Genomic DNA, 12,226 nt, shown 5'->3' on the forward strand with positions numbered 1-12,226 from the left:
ATTTGGGGCTGGAAAGGGTCTTGCAAGTCTCACCTAGTTCTTTCCTCTCACTCCACAAAGGGGAGGGACAGAGGCCGGAGGCGGGTAGTGACTGGCTGAAGGTCACTCAAAGAGTGCCTGGCAGAGACTGGACTAAAACACAGGTCCCTGCCTCCTGATCCCATGTTTTGGAGCCTTGATTTGCTTGACTGCTTGATAAAGTAGCCTCTTTATTTGGCACAGTGACTTTCAAACTTTGACACATAGAAGAATTGTTAGGGAAACTCGTTAAAAATGCAGATTAACAGGCATGGTCTCTGGAAAGTCAGATTTGATAGATTTACGGTAGGGACTGGGAATCTGCCTTTTGTAATGAGCCCATCTATTGATTCTGCTGCATGTGATCCACAGATGCCCCTTTGGGAAATCCCAAGCATTTGGGTGGATTTTCTAGTTAACTGAATCTTGCATTTTAAGTATCAAAACCTTATGTCGATGTTCGTGCTTTTAAATGGAAAATTTAAAACTTTACAAATATTTTATATGGTTTCCTGCTTGAAAAGAGTTAATAAACAAGGCTTTGACTCTCCACTGAGGACTCACCCCCCCCCCCCATTATAAGCACCAGATGCTATCCTTGGTCATACATCCAGGGGACAATGGGGTATTCACAGCCGTTTGCCCCAGCATGAAAAGGCTCCAGATGACTCCACCTGCTGAGTTTTGGGGTGTGCTTTTAATGGTCTTTCTACCTCTTCCCCAGGTGTCAGGCTGCTCTGTCTGCCTCTAGAAGCTCTTCCTGTCCCCCTTCCAAACCTCTCTTCTTACTTGCTGCTTTCCTATCTTCTATGGCTAGGAGACCAGGTAATCAGCCTGTGCTTTACATAATAAGTAAGTAACTAAGTTCCTAGCGAGGTCCACTGTGGGTGCTCCTAGGAGTCAAGCGCATGAGCCTTAGTGCATGGACTTTGGGGTCTGGATTCCAATGGCTTAGTTGTCTTTGGGGCTACTTTCTTGCTCTTTGACTGCATCCTGTGTCCTGAGTATGCTGGGGGAGTGGCCCCCTGCCCCATGGAGGGTGAGGCCTTGGCAGTGTTCACCATGACCTCCGTGTGTCCAGCCTCCTTGCTCTGGGCGTTATGGACCTGCAGCTGACTTCCCGCTCACTCCCCACCCCACACCTCCTCCCCGCTCTGTGTACAGATCTGGCAGTGCGGGGGGACCCTGGAGACACACCCGTGTTCGCACGTTGGCCACGTTTTCCCCAGGCAAGCTCCCTACTCCCGCAACAAGGCTCTGGCCAACAGTGTCCGCGCAGCTGAAGTGTGGATGGATGAATTTAAAGAGCTCTACTACCATCGCAACCCCCAGGCCCGCTTGGTGAGTTCCCCGGCCTACCCACGCTCCATCTGGCTGCATCCGAACAATAGCAGCTAATTCTGTCCTCCTACCATAGTGGATCTAGTTCCAGAAATAGAGAGGAAATTGGGTGCTCATGACACTTGTATGGGAAAACTTTATTCCTTCACTTACAATAACAACAGACAGTTGATTCTCACTATTCGCAGTAGTTACTGCTCCATACAGTCACTGCAGTCACTGAATTTGGAACCAACTACTGAGCCATTGCTCGTGGGGGAAGTACAGGGTTAGATTCCTGCAAACCTCTCGCAGGTGAACATTTTTGTCGATCGATCAATACATAACTTGGTTTTATGTGTGTTTCTGTTTAAATAATTTATTTAATATACACTGTTGATTGGCTACATTGAACTCACGCCCAAGTGAAGCTCATACAATGCACCTGTTTTCTCCCTCCAGCACATCATAGCCTTCTTGCACTAGGAACACTGGACAGCACTTCAGCGCTACGCTTGGGGGCCATTTAAAACAGTGAAATCACCAACACAGTGCAGAACAATCTGAAAACCGTGCCACTAAATAGACCATGAACAGGACACTTGCTTTCAGGACAAGAGCTGAGACGTGACCTCAGCTGGGAACATGCACATTGGGTGACTGTCATGTTTGAGAATGACTGAAAGCGTGAAGACACCACAAGTGTTGATTTTGGGGTTACAAATACATTTTAGCAAAGAGCCCCACTGCCTCTGACAGGCCACCTCTGCACACCCCAGGACAGGGTTCCCACTTACCTGTGTTCACATAACTAAGGAGCCACGTGGCAAGACAAGAAGGTCTGCCCCAAGACCTCTTTCCTGGCCACTTGATGAAACTCTCTTCTTGTGAATCCTTATAGCCGCCCTTCAGGGTAGCTCTGAAATTTTCATTTTATAGGTGAGAACACTGAAGCTCAGAGAGAGAGTGATTTAAGGAACTTGCCCAAAGCCTCATAGCTGATGCAGGTAGAACTGGGTCCACCCCAGTGGACCTCTTTCTGCTCTGCAGAACCCTCGGGACCCTCACCCTGACCTCCCCTTTGGTCTCTCTCTGCCTCTGGGCTCCAGGGTCATTGTTTCCTCTCTCTTGCCCAGGGCTGCAGGGTAGAAACATCTGCTTTTCCCTGTCACCCAGTCTGAAACCCACAGATCCCTCTTCCTGATGGTTCCCAAAGAATAATATGTTAGAAAGAGGGGCACTGCATGCACCTTTTGTCTGAATGACCAGTGGCCATGTGTTGAGATGGATATTTGGTTGAAGATGAGGGCATAGTGACTCTCGTCAAAGAATGAACTTCTGGGAAATAAGGAGAAATTTGACATTTTATTCAAATGTTTTTCCTTATCATTACCATTTTGTTAAATGTTTAACTTGTCAAAATTTAATAGTTGAACGTCATAATGCAAGGACAGTCATATCTTTGCATGCAGCATTGCTCTTGTGGTTGCACATTTGCTGTGCTAAATAGATGCTTGCTTTATTTAATTATTCAGAAGTTCTTAATCATTGGTTTTGTCCATAAAACTAAACTTCTACAAGTATTTATTATTGCAGCATTTTGCTCTTACTATCCGAAGAATATATTTAGACTTCAGTGGATTGGCTATATAAGGTTTTCATTCATAATTACCTCTAGAATACTTACCTATGTTTGGAAGTGAGTGTTCAGGTATCAGTGGTGAATCAGAACATTATAACATACGTGTGCTACTGACTTGTTCCTGGTCTGTGATCACACGCTCATGGATGACACATGGGGCCAGGGATGCTGGTGCAGCCGCAGAATTCAGCTCCCTGTCCCATCGGCAGGTGCTTTGTGTTATTCCTTCCTGTACCTGGCCACACCTCCCTGCAGTGAGAGCACCTGGGGGTGTCATTGTTTGTGCAGCAGTCTCTCCTCCTAAGGTGCTGCAACTATGTCTGAGGCCGTTCCTTATCCTCTGTGCCCCGTGCAGGCTACGCTCACAATAGGTGCTCAGTAAAAGCTTACTGAGTGAGTGAGAGAGGGGCTTTGATAGGAAGCGCCATGGCCTGCAGGGGCTCACCGTTTTGTCATTTTCTCAGGAACCCTTTGGGGATGTGACAGAGAGGAGGCAGCTCCGTGCAAAGCTCCAGTGTAAGGACTTCAAGTGGTTCTTGAATACCGTGTATCCAGAACTGCACGTGCCTGAGGACAGGCCTGGCTTCTTCGGGATGGTGAGCGAGGTGGGCCCATGCTGGGCAGGGTGCTCCTGGCCTCCAGGTCTGATTGACGAACCCTGTGAAAGAAAGACCCCTTCATGGCGACATGGCGACAGCTGGCCTCTCCCCCACCCCTCCTCCCTTTTCATCCACTGTCCTTCCTTCTCCCCTTGAGTCTCTGGGCCTCAGGTCCAGAATGTCAGCACTGGAAGCATCTCAGAGTTGGTGAGTACAGCCTCCTAGTTTACAGATGGAAACTGAGGCTTGGGAACTTGGTGTTCCCAAGTCCTATTTTTTTATACTAACTCCTATCACATGACTTCAAGTCTCAATAACTGGACCAGTTACTAATTCCCAACTCAGGGATCCACAAAAGCAGTAGTAGAGAAGGAGAGTCACTTGTGTTATTTCAAAAAACCTAAAAGAAATGTTGTTGGGATGAGGTCAACTAAAATGTCCAGCACCTTTGGCTTTTGCTTGAAACTCCACCAACTTGGGGAGGCCTCCTCTTCTGTGTTGTGTTCATCAGAAGAGCTGTGTTCCATTCTGGAAGTCTTGATAAATACAAAGCAGGGTATTGGTGTGTTCATTTCAGTTAGCATTATGAAAATGTTCAAACATACAGAAATGCAGAGAGAGTGGTGTAATGAACCCTGTCCCTGAGATTCTACAATTACCAAGATTTTGCCTCTCTTGCTTTCCCTCTTCTCTGCTCCACCCTCCCACTGACTGTGATACTGATGAGGTTTAAGATTTCTTGCAGCTCTATTTATTTATAAAATATATTTCACTAAGGAGGTGTAGTCAAACATACTATGCTCTAAAGTCATTCAAAATCATTCTCTATGTCTATCACCAACTTGATATAGTTAGCTTAATCAATCTGTTTTAATCTTTAGTGGTTTCTCCTTTATTTTCTTCTTTTTTAGTTTTTTTTGTAGTTTCTTTGGTAGACCACATCTTTTGAACATAGAGAGCTGATTTGAGGTTGAGGTTCTTTGGTGGTCAAGAGTGGGGACAACTTGGCTTAATGACATTTGAGTTCTTCTAAATATAAGATGCTCTGATTATTCACATCTCCTGTTCCCAGGTTCCTTCACAAGCAAAGGGACATCAAGAACATGCTGGTCTGTGTTTTATGAGCTAGTGGATTGTGGATTCTTCTTTCTATATGGCTGAGTCTTATCCTCAGGACCAGGCTAGTCAAAGGTGGACAAGGGCCAGGGCAAGAGTGGGGTTCAGAAGGAGGTTCTTTAAACTCTCCAGAAAGGGATTTGCAAGATGTTTGAGTCTTTCTCTGGAGACTCCTGGAAGGGAGGAGGGAGCATGGAACCTCCCATGGTTTTTTGCTCTTAGAATGATTAAAGGGATTTAGATCCAAAAGTACCTTAGAGATGACATTAGATTAGGCAATGTTGAGTGATGGAGAGAGCACTGGACTTGGAGTCTGAGGTCCTGGATTCAAGACTCAGGTATCTCCGCTTACCTGTTGTGTGACTTTGTGTGTGAATCATTGGCTCTGTATTATGCTGTTCCTGTAATCTACAATGATGGACTTCTGATCTGTGGAATGCCGAGTCTCTCAATTGGGGTGTCCTTTGCAGATGCGCAATAGCAGGAGATCCTTGGTACATACGCAAGGTGACAATCCAGCTGTGTTTGGCCTAGTGCAGTAATAAGGCTGCACTAATGAGACATGAGGTGGTATGAGCTCTCAGGCCATAAAGAGTTCATCTCTCTGCTCCTCAGGTGTATCCTCTTAAAATGGAGGTTATGATTCCTGCCTGTGGTATAGAATGGGTAAAACTAGAAATGGCAGGGGCTCTTAGCAATGAGTCCAGTTCTTGAGGCAGCCACTCCTCTTACTCCATTTACCCGCCCTCACAGCCTTAGGTGGAATCTGGACTAAAACGCCTTTATGTTTTATTTAGCTCCAGAACAAAGGACTAAAAGATTACTGCTTTGACTATAACCCTCCCAATGAACACCAGATTACAGGACATCAGGTCATTCTGTACCACTGTCATGGGATGGGTCAGAACCAGGTAGGTGCTGCTTCTTTAATAGATTGACATTCTCAAGCTCTGGGACAATGGACAATGGGACGCTCAGTGCTCAAGGGATCATTGGTGTGGGCCTTTAAAGAGGGAGATGAGGGGAAACCTGTGTGTTTTTTTTTTTAAATTTACCATCTTAACCTTTTTTTAAAAATTTTAATTAATTAATTAATTAATTTATTTATTTATGGCTGTGTTGGGTCTTTGTTTCTGTGCTAGGGCTTTCTCTAGTTGCGGCAAGCGGGGGCCACTCCTCATCGCGGTGTGCGGGCCTCTCACTATCGCGACCTCTCTTGTTGCGGAGCACAGGCTCCAGATGTGCAGGCTCAGCAATTGTGGCTCACGGGCCCAGTTGCTCCGCGGCATGCGGGATCCCCCCAGACCAGGGCTCGAACCCGTGTCCCCCGCATTAGCAGGCAGACTCTCAACCACTGCGCCACCAGGGAAGCCCAATCTGTGTGTTTTTAAATCATTAAATATGCGACTTTTTTTATTATAAAGGTAATATATACTCATCACAGAACATTTGGGAAATATAAAAAGTAGAAGCAAGTAGTAAATGACAGGACCCAGAGCGACCACCATTATAATTAAGATATATTTACTTCCCATGTCTTTTTTTTTTTTTAATTAATTAATTTATTTTTAGCTGCACTGGGTCTTTGTTGCTGTGCGCAGGCTTTCTCTAGTTGCGGTGAGCGGGAGCTACTCTTCATTGCGGTGCACGGGCTTCTCATTGCGGTGGCTTCTCTTGTTCGGAGCACGGGCTCTAGGCGCACGGGCTCAGTAGTTGTGGCACGCGGGCTTAGTAGTTGTGGCTCACGGGCTCTAGAGCGCAGGCTCAGTAGTTATGGCACACGGGCTTAGTTGCTCCACGGCATGTGGGATCTTCCTGGACCAGGGCTCGAACCCATGTCCCCTGCATTGGCAGGTGGATTCTTAACCTCTGTAACACCAGGGAAGTCCCCCCATGTCTTTTAATGTATGACCTTGGTATTATGTATTTTAAATAGTTGTTATAATGTCTACATGTTTTATAGTCTCTTATTTCCATTACTTAATCATACTTTACTTGTGTTGTTAGACACCCTTTGAGAATATCATTCCTAACGGCCCCTTGATATTCCTTTGTGTGGCTATATTAATTACTGTTGAGGTAACTGATTCCCTCCCTCTCTGTTTTTGTGACTATAAATAACCCTGCCACTGACATCTTTGGTCAGAAAAAAAAAAAAGAGGGAAAAAACACCAACAGATCTGCATTTCAGATGACTTACTCAATTAATTCTTTTTTTCTTTATATCTTTATTGGAGTATAATTGCTTTATAATGGTGTGTTAGTTTCTGCTTTATAACAAAGTGAATCAGCTATACATATACATATATCCCCATATCTCCTCCCTCTTGCATCTCCCTCCCATCCTCCCTATCCCACCCCTCTAGGTGGTCACAAAGCACTGAGCTGATCTCCCTGTGTTATGCGGCTGCTTCCCACTAGCTATCTATTTTACATTTGGTAGTGTATATATGTCCATGCCACTCTCTCACTTCATCCCAGCTTACCCTCCCCCCTCCCCATGTCCTCAAGTCCATTCTCTACATTTGTGTCTTTATTCCTGTCCTGCCCCTAGGTTCTTCAGAACCATTTTTTTCCCATATATATGTGTTAGCATACAGTATTTGTTTCTTGTATTTTCTCCATTCTGTTTCCACGATTTTGGATCATCTTTACTATCATTACTCTGAATTATTTTTCAGGTAGAAAAACTTTCTTCTTGAAAGTTTTTTCAGGAAAGTAGACTGCCTGTTGTCTCTTCATTTGTCAGGTCTGGTGGGTTTTTACCTTGCTCCTTCATCTGCTGTGTGTTTCTCTGTCTTCTCATTTTGCTTAACTTGCTGTGTTTGGGGTCTCCTTTTCGCAGGCTGCAGGTTCATAGTTCCCATTGTTTTTGGTGTCTGCCCCCAGTGGCTAAGGTTGGTTCAGTGGCTTGTGTAGGCTTCCTGGTGGAGGGGACTGGTGCCTGTGTTCTGGAGGATGAGGCTGGATCTTGTCTTTCTGGTGGGCGGGACCACATCCGGTGGTGTGTTTTGGGGTGTCTGTGACCTTATTATGATTTTAGGCAGCCTCTCTGCTAATGGGTGGGGTTGTGTTCCTGTCTTGCTAGTTGTTTGGCATGGGGTGTCCAGCACTGTAGCTTGCTGGTCGTTGAGTGGAGCTGGGTCTTAGCATTGCGATGGAGATCTCTGGGAGAGCTTTCGCCGTTTGATATTATGTGGAGCTGGGGGGTCTCTGGTGGACCAGTGTCCTGAACTCGGCTCTCCCACCTCAGAGGCACAGGCCTGACACCTGGCCGGAGCCCCAAGACCCTGTCAGCCACACGGCTCAGAAGAAAAGGAGGAAAAAAGAAAGAAAGAAAGAAAAAAATAAAATAAGATAAAATAAAGTTATTAAAATAAAAAAAATTATTAAAAATAAAAAATTAAAGAGTAATTTAAAAAAAGAAAGAAAGAAGAGAGCAACCAAACCAAAAAACAAATCCACCAATGACAATAAGCACTAAAAACTCTACAAAAAAAAACCAAGAAACAAAAAACGGAGAGACAGAACCTTAGGACAAATGGTAAAAGCAAAGCTATATAGACAATGTCACACAAAGAAGCATACACATATACACTCACAAAAAGAGAAAAAGGAAAAAATATATATATATCTATATATTAAAAAAAAAAAGGAAGAGAGCAACCAAATCAATAAACAAATCTACCAATGATACTAAACTCTAAATACTAAACTAAGATAAACATAAAACCAGTAACAAATTAGATGCAGAAAGCAAATCCCAAGTCTACAGTTGCTCCCAAAGTCCACCCCCCTCAATTTTGGGATGATTCGTGTGTATTCAGGTATTCCAGAGATTGTGTTGATTGTGGAGATTTAATCCGCTGCTCCTGAGGCTGCTGGGAGGAATTTCCCTTTCTCTTCTTTGTTCGCACAGCTCCTGGGGTTCAGCTTTGGATGTGGCCCCGCCTCTGTGTGTAGGTCGCCTGAGGGCATCTGTTCTTCGCTCAGACAGGACAGGGTTAAAGGAGCAGCTGATTAGGGGGTTCTGGCTCACTCAGGCCGGGGGGAGGGAGGGGTACAGATGCGGGGCGAGCCTGCGGCAACAGAGGCCAGAATGACGTTGCAGCAGCCTGAGGCGCGCCGTGTGTTCTCCCGGGGAAGTTGTCCCTGGATCTCGGGACCCTGGCAGAGGCGGGCTGCACAGGCTCCCGGGAGGCGAGGTGTGGATAGTGACCTGTGCTCGCACACAGGCTTCTTGGTGGCTGCAGCAGCAGCCTTAGTGTTTCATGCCCGTCTCTGGTGTCCGCGCTGATAGCCACGGCTCGCGCCCGTCTCTGGAGCTTGTTTAGGTGGTGCTCTGAATCCCCTCTCCTCGCACACCCCGAAACAATGGTCTCTTGCCTCTTAGGCAGTTCCAGACATTTTCCCGGACTCCCTCCTGGCTAGCTGTGGCGCACTAGCCCCCTTCAGGCTGTGTTCAGGCAGCCAACCCCAGTCCTCTCCCTGGGATCCGACCTCTGAAGCCCGAGCCTCAGCTCCCAGCCCCCGCCCGTCCCGGCGGGTGAGCAGACAAGCCTCTCGGGCTGGTGAGTGCTGGTCGGCACCGATCCTCTGTGCGGGAATCTCTCCGCTTTGCCCTCCGCACCCCTGTGGCTGCGCTCTCCTCCGTGGCTCCGAAGCTTCTCCCCCACCCCACCCCTGTCTCCGCCAGTAAAGGGTCTTCCTAGTGCATGGAAACTTCTCCTCCTTCACAGCTCCCTCCCAGAAGTGCAGGCCCCGTCCCTATTCTTTTGTTTCTGTTTTTTCTTTTTTCTTTTGCCCTACCCAGGTGCGTGGGGAGTTTCTTGCCTTTTGGGAGGTCTGAGGTCTTCTGCCAGCATTTAGTAGGTGTTCTGTAGGAGTTGTTCCACATGTAGATGTATTTCTGATGTATTTGTGGGGAGGAAGGTGATCGCCACGTCTTACTCCTCCGCCATCTTGAAGGTCTCTCCAGAATTAATTCTTAAATGAAATTATAGGATTTGATGTGTAGTGCCACATTGCAAAGCGGTTTTTAGGGCAGTTTCATCAGTCAGGGCCCAGGTAGATCTGTCTGGGTTAAGTGCTGAACTGCAAGCTGGGCAGGGGAGCAAGACCTGGAAGTTCTGAGGACCATAACAGAACCCTGGCCCGGGAAGCAGGCAAACCCGCCAGAACGGGCCCAGCGGAGGATGCAGGAGAGAGCGAAGCGTTGGTTCTGGACCTTCAAAGCCTTGCTGTCCTAAGTAAGGTGTCAGACACTGGAGACGAGGGGTTCAAGTTTTCCTCCAACCTGGAGTCACCCCAATTCCATTTGAATATTATGCCCCATTATGGTCAACAGTAAGCTTTCATAATTCGGACCCCTACAACCTTAAAATTTTCAGGTTCTTCAACCCCCTTTAGAATAGCACTCCTCAAAGGTGTCCCCACCTGGTACCATCAGCATCACCTGAGAGCTTAGAAATGCAGATTCTCAGACCCATCCCATCCCTCCCCAACCCATCTCTTGTCTTGACCAGCTTTCAGGGAGATTTGTTTGAGAAGCAGTGCTCCATATGCCTTAAGAACAGTCACCTGTGTCAGAATCTCCTGGAAGCAAGGGGATGGATCAGGGTGGCTGCGTGTCTTGTTAGAAGTGTAAAAGTGCAGCTTCCTAGGCCCCATCTCACACAGAAGGAATCCTCATTCCCTCTTTGGGAGTGGGGCCTGGAATCAGCATTTTTCCTAGGCACACTAGGGTAGGAAAACCATTGCTCTGAAGAACAAGTCCTCCTGTTAGCAGTTCTGTTGCCTGCTTGTGCACAGAACTTTATAGTCTCCAAGGCATGGTTGCCTCCATTATATTTCGGGGGAAGAAGGAGGAAAGGAATGAAGAAAAGGAGAGGAAGTGGCTGATCAAGGTCACAGAGAGCCCCTGAGTGCTGGGACCGGTCCATCTTCTTTCCTGCCGTTCTGCAACAGCCCGGGGATAGGCACAGCGGGTGTGGGGTGACCCAGGAACCAGCCCCGCCCTCACAATCTAGCAAACGAGAAGGGCATGGGAAAGGGCCCCTCCATTCATGCTTGCTAAGCACCCCTCCAGAGGTGCACGTGGTGCTCTGGGGACACAGGCTGGTGTTGGTGGGTGAGGGGAGAAAGCTGGATCCCAGCACCCATGCCCTGGTGACCCCAGGTTCTCATCCCTCTTTCTAAAGACTTCCCTCTTTGCACATCAGAGGGTAACTGGCACATGTTGGCCGCCCTGTTTCTAGTTTTTCGAGTACACGTCCCAGAATGAAATACGCTATAACACCCACCAGCCGGAAGGCTGCGTGGCGGTGGAGGCCGGGATGGATGTGCTTATCATGCATCTTTGCGAGGGAGCCACCCCAGAGGATCAGAAGTTCATCTTGCAGGAGGTAAGGGAGCTGTCTCACACCTTCCTTGCTGTCACTCCTGGTCCCATGGGCTGCAGAGGGGAGTCTGGAAGTAAAGCGAGTCCCTAGCAAGTCTCAGGGATGTGGCCCCTACAGGAGACCAGGAACTTCACAGTGACCCCAAGGGGTCCCATGGCATCCAGCACCGATAGCAGTTTCCTTCTTTCCTCACTGTCCACTCCCTTTCAGTCTTCCTGACCTCCTTACACTTTGAGCTGCGACTGGCTGGAATGGGAAGAGGCGCTGTCCCCGATGCGTTCAGAGATCATGTGGGGTTCAAACGAGAGAAACAAATTGCCAAGTGTAAGGACATGAGGTTAGATCCAAGTAGAAGCCACTCCCGTGTCTCATTTTTCCCAGCTCTGAAGTGGGGACAATAATCACACCCTTGTCTGCCTCTAGTAAGGAGTAGATGTATGACCAGAAAGAGTCTTTGGAAGCTGTAAAGCTCTATAGACATTAATTGTTACTTGTATAATAACCAAGAAAACCTCTCTGATGGAGTTGGTTCTCTATCAGAAGAGCTATTGTTGATTTGGAACTGGGTGTTATTTCACGCCTGAAAGGCACTACCTCTACCATGTTTGCAGTAAGCCCGTGGTGGGACTCATACATCAGTCATCTCCAAAGACTCACTAAAAAAGCACTTGAGGGAATAAATCCAAAGAAAATAATTCAAAAGAAAGAATTAGTTCACTTTTATCTCAATGGAAAGCTTTCATTCCCAGCCTGGCCCCAGGGATAGAAAGATTCATCTATACTACTTATAAATGGATTAATTCTAAGTATAATTAGAAGTTGGAATATGCTTTCCTGTAGAAAGTGTTATGATTAGCAACGAAATTTGAAGGTTTCCTGGAAAAGCCAGGCACCATAGTGCTGTCTATGTGATATAAAAAATAATAGGGAAAAATATTTTTGTAAACTCCAAAAGTTTTGTCCTTCCCTTCTTTCTTCCAACTGGAAGCCATTGTAAGCCCTCAAAGAAGAGTAATGCAAGATAGAAATCATGAAATTGGTTTGAAATGTCGTTAAAATTTTACCTTAAAAATCTTTAATTTCAGTGACCATTTAAGCAAGTTTCTTTAGAAGGGTGGAGGAGGGAAGTT

General features: G+C 46.7%; 1 protein-coding gene across 3 annotated transcripts in view; it reads left to right on the plus strand.

Annotated features, from left to right (window-relative positions):
• Positions 1–12,226, plus strand: part of GALNT12 (polypeptide N-acetylgalactosaminyltransferase 12) — an 80,322-nt gene that overhangs the window by 24,947 nt on the left and 43,149 nt on the right. For 2 of the 3 annotated variants that reach the window (XM_059925152.1, XM_059925153.1), the window contains exons 6-8: positions 1,183–1,359; positions 3,445–3,576; positions 5,493–5,606. In XM_059925152.1, the coding sequence (XP_059781135.1) occupies positions 1,183–1,359; positions 3,445–3,576; positions 5,493–5,606 (423 nt within the window). Of the gene's footprint in view, positions 1–1,182; positions 1,360–3,444; positions 3,577–5,492; positions 5,607–10,952; positions 11,100–12,226 lie in introns of all 3 variants that reach the window. The other variant, XM_059925151.1, reaches the window with a different exon arrangement.

Source organism: Balaenoptera ricei, chromosome 6 (genome assembly GCF_028023285.1).
Source record: "Balaenoptera ricei isolate mBalRic1 chromosome 6, mBalRic1.hap2, whole genome shotgun sequence".
Classification (NCBI taxonomy): Eukaryota; Metazoa; Chordata; class Mammalia; order Artiodactyla; family Balaenopteridae; genus Balaenoptera; species Balaenoptera ricei.